Genomic DNA, 9,806 nt, shown 5'->3' with positions numbered 1-9,806 from the left:
GAGTTGGAGGTTTCTGTGAGCTGTAATGCCATGGCACTCTACCCAGGGGGACAGCTTGAGGCTCTGTCTCAAAAAAAAAAAAAAAAAAGAAAATTACAACTGCAACTCTATAATATGAAGGCAGCAGATAAGCTAATACAAGGGGGGGATAGGGGAATGAGCAAGTGGAGAGAGGGGAGGAGGATGGGGGTGACACTGCACAGCATACCTCTTAGGGGTAAGATACAATTATAAGAGGGACTTTACCTAATACATAAAATCAGTGTAATGTAATTCTTTTTTTTTTTTCTTTTAGAGACAGAGTCTCACTTTATTGCCCTTGGTAGAGAGTTCTGTGGACTCACAGCTCACAGCAACCTCCACCTCCTGGGCTTAGGCGATTCTCCTGCCTCAGCCTCCCAAGTAGCTGGGACTAGAGTTGCCCGCCACAACGCCTGGCTATTTTTTGTTGTGGTTTGGCTGGGGCTGGGTTTGAATCCACTACCCTCGGTATATGGGGCCGGTGCCCTACTCGCTGAGCCACAGGTGCCACATGGTAATGTAATTCTTTGTACCCTCAATGAATCCAAAACGATAAAATAACAATAATAATAATAATGAGGGACTGGATGATGCCAAAAAAAAAAAAAAAGAAATTACAGTTGCACATACCCTTTGGCCTAACTATGCTATTTCGGGGAATGTGTCCTATAGATACACTTGCACATACACAAAATGACAAAAGTGACTAGGCACCCTAACACAGGTGAGTGAGACTTTCGTTTCATAAAAATAAAATAGCGGGCAGTGCCTGTGGCTTAGTGGGTAGGGCGCCAGCCCCATATACCGAGGGTGGCGGGTTCAAACCCAGCCCCAGCCAAACTGCAAACAAAAAATAGCCGGGTGTTGTGGTGGACACCTGTAGTCCCAGCTACTCAGGAGGCTGAGGCAAGAGAATTGCCTAAGCCCAGGAGTTGGAGGTTGCTGTGAGCTGTGTGACACCACAGCACTCTACCGAGGGCAATAAAGTGAGCAGTGTCTCTACAAAAAATAAATATAAAAATAAAAAAAGCAGTACACATTCTAGAAAAGGTATGTAGAATATTCTGTCACCCTTGATAGAGTACTGTGGTATCATAGCTCACAGCAATATCAAACTCTTGGGCTCAACTGATCCTCTTGTCTCAGCCTCCTGAGTAGCTGGGAGTACAGGTGCCTGCTACCATGCCCAGCTAGTTTTTCAGTTTTTAGTAAAGACAGGGTCTGGCTCCAGCTCAGGCTGGTCTCAAACTCCTAAGCTCAGTCAATCCACCCACCTCAGCCTCCCCAAGTGCTAGGATTACAGATGTGAGCCACCTCGCCCAGCCTAGAATACTTCCTCTTCTTTGTAAAAAAGCGGGTGGGGGAGCCAGCCATGATGGCATGTGTCTGTAGTCCAGCTACTAGGGAGGCTGAGGCCAGAGGATCACTTCAGTCCAAGAGTTCGAGGCCACAGTATGCTATGATCATGTCTGTAAATGGCTACTGCGTTCCAACCTAGGCAACAGATAGAGGACTCAAAAAAGGCAGGGGTAGGGAGACAGTAAGTAGTAATATACAAGTAGTCATGTTTGCTTGGATATGCACACAGAAACTCTGGAAGACTTTTGAGCATTATGAATGTATTACCTTTTGAAAATTTAAACTTAATAAAAACAAAGAAATGTTTTTAACAACATAGGACAGATTGGTGTGCTCTCACTTAATGGGCACAGTGTAAGGGTACATGGCACATTTCCTGGGTGCAGGACACAACTACAAGGACTCTACCTAACACATGCAACCATCATAACCTAATTGTACCCTCATATTAATCTGAAAAAAACAACCAAACAGTATAACACTCAAGACCAATATGTGTTTACTGAAAAAAAGAAAAGTTATAAATACTTTATGATCTCAATTATATTTTTTAAAAATACATACATGTAATACCTTGTGATTCAAGCACCAGAAAACAAATTTTTTAATTAAATCATAGCTATGTACATTAATGCTATCATTGGGTACAATTCGAAATATTTTCATCAAACTTTTTTTTTTTTTAAAGATAAGTTTATTAAATTTTTTTTTTTTTTTTTGGTTTTTTTTTTTTTTTCTTTTGCAGATTTTGGCCGGGGCCAGGTTTGAACCCGCCACCTCCAGTATATGGGGCTGGCCCCCTATTCCTTTGAGCCACAGGCACCGCCCCCAATTTTTTTTTTTTTTTTGACAGTCTCTCTATGTTGCCAAGAGTTGGAGGTTGCTGTGAGCTGTGACACCAAGGCACTCTACCCAGGGCAACAGCTTAAGACTCTGTCTCAAAAAAAGAAAAACAATAAAAGAAAATGTACCTCAAGATCTGCTCCTGACAAGCAGCAATTCTCTTCATGAATTTGTAAAACATCTGATCTCCATTTTTAATTACAGTCTTCTCGTATTTTTCATCACCATCACTAGAAATACTAAAAGAGATGCAGAAAACACTAAAAGATCAGATACTTCTGATACTTTCATGAAATATCAGAAAATTATGATATTTAGAACAAGAAAAAAGGTAAGTTTTTTTTTTTGAGACACTCTCATTTTGTCGCCCTCGGTAGAGAGCTGTGGCATCATAGTTCACAGCAACCTCAAACTCTTGGGCTCAAGAGATTCTCTTGCCTCAGCCTCCCGAGTAGCTGGGACTACAGGTGCCTGCCATAACACCCAGCTATCATTTAGAGACAGGGTTTTGCACTTGCTCAGGCTGGTCTCGAACCTGTAGCTAAGGCAATCCACCAAGCTCCGCCTCCCAGAATGCTAGGATTATAGGCGTGAGTCACAGCGCCCAACCCCCAAAAGACAACTCTTTTAAAAAAACTTATTACCTGCTTGGCACCTGTGGCTCAAGCAGCTAAGGTGCCAGCCATATACACCTGAGCTAGCAGGTTCGAATACAGCCCATGCCCGCCAGAGAATGACAGCTGCAAACCAAAAATAGCCAGGCTCCATGGCAGGCACCTGTAGTCTCAGCTACTTGGGAGGCGGAGGCAGGAGAATCGCTTCAGCTCAAGAGTTGGAGATTGCGGCTCGGCGCCTGTGGCTCAAGTGGCTAAGGTGCCAGCCACATACACCTAAGGTGGCGGGTTCGAATCCAGCCCAGGCCTGCCAAACAACAATGATGGCTGCAACCAAAAAACAGCCGGGCACTGTGGCAGGTGCCTGTGGTCCCAGCTACTTGGGAGGCGGAGGCAGGAGACTAGCTTGAGCACTGGAGTTGGAGGTTGCTGTGAGCTGTGTTGCCATGGCACTCTACCCAGGGCAACAGCTTCAGGCTGTCTCAAAAAAAAAAAAAAAAGAGTTGGAGATTGCTGTGAGCTATGATGCCACAGCACTCTACCAAGGGCAACAGCCCTGTCTCAAAAAAAAAAAACTTATTACAGGCTCAGCGCCCTGTAGCTCAGTGGGTAGGGTGCTTAAAAGTGCTTTGTTTTATAAAGCCTTTCAATATCTATTCTCTCAGTTGACTCTCAGAATCATCTGATGAAAAAGACCACAGGCTCGGTGCCTGTAGCTCACTGGCTAGGGCGCCAGCCACATACACCAGGGCTGGCAGGTTCAAACCCAGCCCAGGCCTGCTTTTAAAGACAACAATGACAATTACAACAAAATATACCCGGGCGTTGTGATGAGCACCTGTAGTCCCAGCTATCTGGGAGGCTGAGGCCAGAGAATCCCTTGAGCCTGAGAGTTTGAGGTTGCTGTGAGCTGTGACACCACCACACTCTACCGAGGGTGACATAGTGAGACTCTGCCTCAAAAAAAAAAAAAAAAAAAAGGCCAGGTTGGCTGATCAGGAGATCCCCTTGTCTCTTTCTCCCATTCCTGCCTGAGAGGAGTGAAGCAGAAAGGCCTACACATACAAATTCTGACTGAAACAGTCTCCCCAGGTCCAGGGGCAAACTAAAGCACATCTGCCGTGGCTGCTTCCTGACCAAGACCCTGCTCAACCTGGACAACAGACATTCTCACCTCTGGGAAAGCAACTGTTCTACAGCAATTCCCTCTCTCTGTTGATAGTCCCTGAGAAGGCTGTGCGCGTGAGCTAGGCTGGCAGAGTCCCTGTAGTCATCCTCATCTGCAACGCAGATGTAGTAGGGCAGGAACTGCGGCACCACAGCAGCAACAGACGAGGCCTCCCACTCCTTAGGAGGTATAGGCTGAATTGCACCCGGGACTGCATCCTGCAGCTGAAGGCCCTGCAGCTGGGAGGTCCAGTCTATGTCTCTGGCACTGTGGGGATCGTTTCCAAAATCCAAGGTAAGCTGTGGTGAAGGCACCTCCTCAACGTCACTTCCCCAGTCAGTGGCACCTTCACACCAGTCCTCAGCATCAAAGTCATTTTCCTGTTTCTGGAAGAATATCCAGGGAATGACATTCAAGCACACACTTGGGTGATTTCTCCTATTCCTATGACTGCAGCTACCAGTCCCTTCGCCTTCCTGGGAGAACCTTCACACCAGACCCTTCCTTTCTGGAACACTCCAACTTTCTGGACCCCAACTACTTAAAAACACATCAGAGGCAACTTAACTATTTCTTTCCTTTTCAGGAAGAATGTGGCAAATGCAGTATGTGATTTCTTCAAGCATCTTTTCTGAAATCTTTCTGTTGTACTTAATGTTTGGCGGCACTAAGACTCCTTAGCAGCTGGAGTTTCAGACACGATCAGAGGTCTGCTAATCAGGTCCACAAGAGAGATACACAATCTTGAGACTGAGTGAAGTGGAAAGAAAAGCCATGAAGCAAAAGACAGCCAGACTGAAGATACAGACAGCATGGCTCTGGAGCCAACAGTTCTCTAACGAGGATGGCTTTCCAGTCCCCTAACCACACCTCAGCTCTCAAACTGCAGGACAGGTAGCATAGTAGCTCTGTGACAGCTGATTCTGAGGTGTGATTCTGGAGACCATTCCTGGAGCCCCTCCTCTGACTTATCCAGTTACAGTAGTTGACCACTTCCCTACATTGACCACCTCAAGTTGACGTCATTTTCATAGACCAGACATGCACCACATGTACATACAGGCCTCGTCCCTTATGTTGACCACCCCCATTATGTTGAGCAGTTTGTGACAGTCCTTCCAATGATCAACTTACAGAAAAGTTCTAATGAAGTTAGTAAAAAAACTATAGGCAGTGTCCGAGTTACAGACATCAAACTTACATACAACTCACACTCATGAATGGAGGGTATTACAGGTAATAGGTAAGTATTTCAACTTACATATAAATTATAAACTTACAGAACCCATCTCATTCTTAACCTGGGGACTGCCTGTTATTTCCTTGTATTAAGTCTGTCTCACTAAAAAGAGTCAAAATACTTTATTATCTGCATTTGAACCCTGCCAAGGACAGGCAGACACGTCACTAGCTCAACCTTTTTATTTCTAGTATTACTAGAACTACACTTGGCACACATCAAGAGCTCATTGTAGACCTGAAGACACATTCACAAGCAAAAGAACACTAAATTTATTGTAGCGACCAACTTGGTTGACTTTTCTTTTTTTTTTTTTTTTTAAACTTTATTTTTTTATTATTTTTTTTGTTGTTGCAGTTTTGCCAGGGTTGGATTTGAACTCACCACCCTTGGTATATGGGGCTGACACCCTACTCACTGAGCCACAGGCACCACCCTTGGTTGACTTTTCAATTTAATAAATTCAGGTTTCATTTATGTTTGTTATATACATATGTGCATATTATAGTAAATGTATTTCCTATAAACACACATATAACATATGACGACATGTAGGTACACACTTGTGTATCTTCCCAAACAGAAAAAAATCAGTAAATTATGTGCCCCAATCAAATGTAAATTTAAAAAAAAAAAAACTCGCCAAACAACAATGATGGCTGCAACCGAAAAAAAATAACCAGGCGTTGTGGCGGGCGCCTGTGGTCCCAGCTACTTGGGAGGCGGAGGCAGGAGACTCGCTTGAGCCCAGGAGTTGGAGGTTGCTGTGAGCAATGTCACGGCACTCTACCCAGGGGGACAGCTTAAGGCTCTGTCTCAAAAAAAAACAAAAAACAAAAAACAACCTATATACAGAATGGAATACTCTATGGCCTTAAAAGGAAAAATTCTGTCATTTGCAACAAGGATGTAAATAAAAAACACCATGCTAAGTGCAATAAACTAGGCACAGACAGATAACAGTACTGTGAGATAAGGTAGCAAATGTCAAGAGGCCATCTTTGCCCTTTTTTGCTTGCCAGAATAATTACACAAAGCCCCTGACCCTGGAACAAGGTGCAGCTCTCTGGAAAGCAGCTTTGAAGACAAAACAGGATACAGTATGAGGATCCCGTTTCCTGCCTGGGTCACTATATTCTGTAAAAGATAAATGGGTCTTGGCGGCACCCGTACCTTAGTGGGTAGGGCACGGGCCACATACACCGAGGATGACGGATTTGAACCCAGCCCGGGCCCGGTAAACAATGACAACTCCAACCAAAAAATAGCCAGGCAATGTGGCAGGTGCCTGTAGTCCCAGCTACTTGGGAAGCTGAGATAAGAGAATTGCTTTTAAGCCCAAGAGTTTGAGGTTGCTGTGAGCTGTGATGCCATAGTACTCTACCGAGGGCAACATGGTGAGACTCAAAAAAATTAAAATTAAAAAAAGATACATGAGTCTTTGCCTTTTTGTACATAAGCAAAGGGATAGTAATTATGCTTCTGTAATCTACAACCAGATGCACTCTTACACCCAAACCTTGATGTGATTCTGCTTTAATGTAACCTGAGCAAGTTTGATGTGATTTTGCATGTACTGAACCCCTACCAACTGTGGATAGCCAATGGCCTAAAACACTGCTTTGGAGAAGTCTGACAGAATTCTGGGCTCAGTCTATGGTCCTCAGCAATACTTTTGAATAAAACTACCTTTAATTCTTTACAAGCCTTTTTTGTTGAAGTCAGTGTCACTTTGTTGCCCTCGGTAGAGTGCCCTAACGTCATAGCTCACAGCAACCTCAAACTCTTGAGCTCAAGTGATTCTCTTATATCAGTCTCCCAAGTAGCTGGGACTACAAGTGCCCACCATAGCACTCAGTTACTTTTAGAAACAAGGTGTCACTCTGGCTCAGACTGGTCTCAACCTGTGAGTGCAGGCAATCCACCTGCTTTGGCCTCCCAGAGTGCTAGCTGTTTTTTGTTTTCTTTAGTCAAAGGCATGAACTCACATGTGGAATCTAAAACAATCTATATCATAATAGCAGACAGTAGAATGTAGTTACAGAAGCTAAGGGTGGAGGGAATAGGGAGATGATGGCCAAAGGGTACAAAATCTCAGGAGGAATATAAATATTTTACAAAATATTTACAAAATATTCTCTGTGTGTTGGCCACCCTGTAAAATTTTGTAATGAATATTTTGTAAAGGTATGTTTACCTACAGTTTCCTATGTCTGGCAACTTTAGGGGCGACTTTTAGGGGACCCTGCAGTGGATTGTTTTTGTTCTACTGAACAGCATGGTGAATACAGTTAACAAAAGACTAATGTACAATTCAAAACAGCTAAGTAAATTTCAAATGTTTTCATAAATTCCATATTGGGGTGAAAATGTTAACTAGCTTGACTTAATTATGCAATACTGTATTCATAAATCATGACACCATTTTGTACCTTGTGCATTTTATACATCATAAACTGTTAATTTACAGTAAAAAGAAAAAAGCTGAAGAAATGCAGTAGGAAATCTCCATCTTTTTTTTTCCTCTGAGACAGAGTCTCACTCTGATAGCCAGGCTAGAGTGCTGTGGAGTCAGCCTAGTGCACAGCAACCTCACAGATTCAAGCGATCCTCCTGCCTCAACCTCCTGAGTAGCTGGGACTACAGGTGACTGCCACAACGCCCGACTAGTTTTCCTATTTTTAGTAAAGACAGGGTCTCCCTCTATGGTCTTGAACTACTGAGCTCAAGCAATCCACCAGTGTCAGCCTCCTAAAGTGTTAGGATTACATCTCCTAACAACCGAGTAAAGGAAAAAAACATCCCACAAAACCTTAAGAGAACAGCATTTTATGGTTCTCAACAAAAGCAAAAGGCCTGACAAGGTGATGATGCGATGGCATTCAACCCAGGGCGACAGAGTGAGACTATGTCCCAAAAATAAATAAAAGCTAAATACATTCCAATGTACTACAAAGAACACAGTGTAAAAGATTGTCCTAAACGATATTCTGGAAAATATCGTGAAATTACAGCAAAACCTAATACACAAATCACAACCACCTTACCTGAGAGTCCAGCGCGTCTTTCTCTCCCACCTGCAGGCACTGGGAGCGGAACACCTTCCAGCTAAAGGGTAAAGACCCACGCGGTGGTGAGGGCTCCACCCCGATCTCCCGCCCCACCCAACCCGCTCCCGCCCACTCGGGGCAGCCCCGCGAGCAGCTCCGGGGCTTCGCGGCCTACCAGCGCGCCCCGCCGTGGCCGCAGGTGGGGCAGGCGCAAGCGAACACGTGCAGTAACCGATGAAACGGGGAGGCTTCCAGCGGGCAGTACACCTGCACGACCAGAGCGAGCGGCTGCCCGCAGCGTTCACACGCCGGCCTCGGCGCCGCCACGCCGGGCAGAGCATCCTGAGGGGAGTAGAGGCGCTGAGACCCCGATTCTGTCCCAGAACCTCGCCCTCTCCCGCACTCCGCACCCTTTGTCAGCACCCGCCAGCCCCAGCTCCAGCGCCCACCCTCACCGGAACGCCGCCCAGCTTGCTAGCAGTCCAGGCGTCCGGCCCCGTGGGGCTGCCGCACACCGCGGTGTCCCGAAGCCCGAGCAGCACTGGCTTCCGGACGGTCGCCATGCCCACCAGGCACCTCGCAAGAAAACGCGAATTACGGCAGCCGAGAAGGTGTGGCCGTCTGCGCATGTGCGCCGCCTACCCACGCACGACGCCCCGCCCGTTATTAGCATCCTTCTTCCGGATGGAGAAACTGGTTCTATGGCGCTGTGAGCTCAGGGCTGAGCTGCGCGGGCTCAAAACCGGGAGCCCCGGGCAGTATGTGCTTCCTAATGCGATGCAATAGGCAATACCATCTTCTATGAAGTAGTCTTGCCAGAAAGCTTTCCCCTGAAAATAAAAATGTTAGGTGGGGTAATGGTGCCATCTCCCTTGAGCAAAAAAGAAAAACAAGAAAGTTCTTTTTTTTTTTTGTAGAGACAGTCTCACTTTATCGCCCTCGGTAGAGTGCTGTGGCTCACAGCAACGTCCAGCTCCTGGGCTTAGGCGATTCTCCTGCCTCAGCCTTTCGAGTAGCTGGAAGTACAGGTGCCCACCACAATACCCAGGTATTTTTTTGTGGCTCGGTGTATGGGGCCGGTGCCCTACCCATTGAGCGCCACCCTACACTATTAAACTTTTATGTTTGAGATTTTCCATGATAAAGTTTTATAAAATACCTGCAGCACAATATGGGTGAAGTTCAACAGTATCGTGCTAAAAGGCCATATTCTGGAAAGAAATCAGATTGATGGTTGCCAGAGGTTGGGTTCAGCAGGTAGGATGTCAAGAACGTTTTAGGAACATGCTGCATATCTGAATTGTGGCAGTTATATGACTGTTTAGATTTGTCATCACTCAAGAATTGCATATTAAAGAAAAGTAGATTAAACCTCATTTTTAAAAAGTGCATATGGCCCGGCGCCTATAGCTCAACTGGCTAAGGCACCAGCCACATACACCTAAGGTGGCAGGTTCGAATCCCCAGCCCGGACCCGCCAAACAACAATGACGGCTGCAACCAAAAAATAG

General features: G+C 45.5%; 1 protein-coding gene across 1 annotated transcript in view; it reads right to left on the bottom strand.

The window, feature by feature from the left end:
- The window catches only part of PDCD2L (programmed cell death 2 like), a 16,738-nt gene extending 7,875 nt beyond the window's left edge, over positions 1-8,863 (bottom strand). The window contains exons 1-5 of the mRNA XM_003796081.3: positions 8,751-8,863; positions 8,471-8,637; positions 8,293-8,353; positions 4,012-4,391; positions 2,352-2,462 (exon numbers count right to left, since the gene is read on the bottom strand). Of these exons, the coding sequence (XP_003796129.1) occupies positions 2,352-2,462; positions 4,012-4,391; positions 8,293-8,353; positions 8,471-8,637; positions 8,751-8,858 (827 nt within the window). The 5' untranslated portion in view covers positions 8,859-8,863. The remainder of the gene's footprint in view (positions 1-2,351; positions 2,463-4,011; positions 4,392-8,292; positions 8,354-8,470; positions 8,638-8,750) is intronic.
- Between the last annotated feature and the right edge of the window lie 943 nt (positions 8,864-9,806).

Source organism: Otolemur garnettii, unplaced genomic scaffold (genome assembly GCF_000181295.1).
Source record: "Otolemur garnettii isolate 467f Iridium unplaced genomic scaffold, OtoGar3 scaffold00100, whole genome shotgun sequence".
Taxonomy (NCBI): domain Eukaryota; kingdom Metazoa; phylum Chordata; class Mammalia; order Primates; family Galagidae; genus Otolemur; species Otolemur garnettii.
Note: the sequence above shows the minus strand (reverse complement) of the source record. Positions and strands in the feature narration are given on the sequence as shown.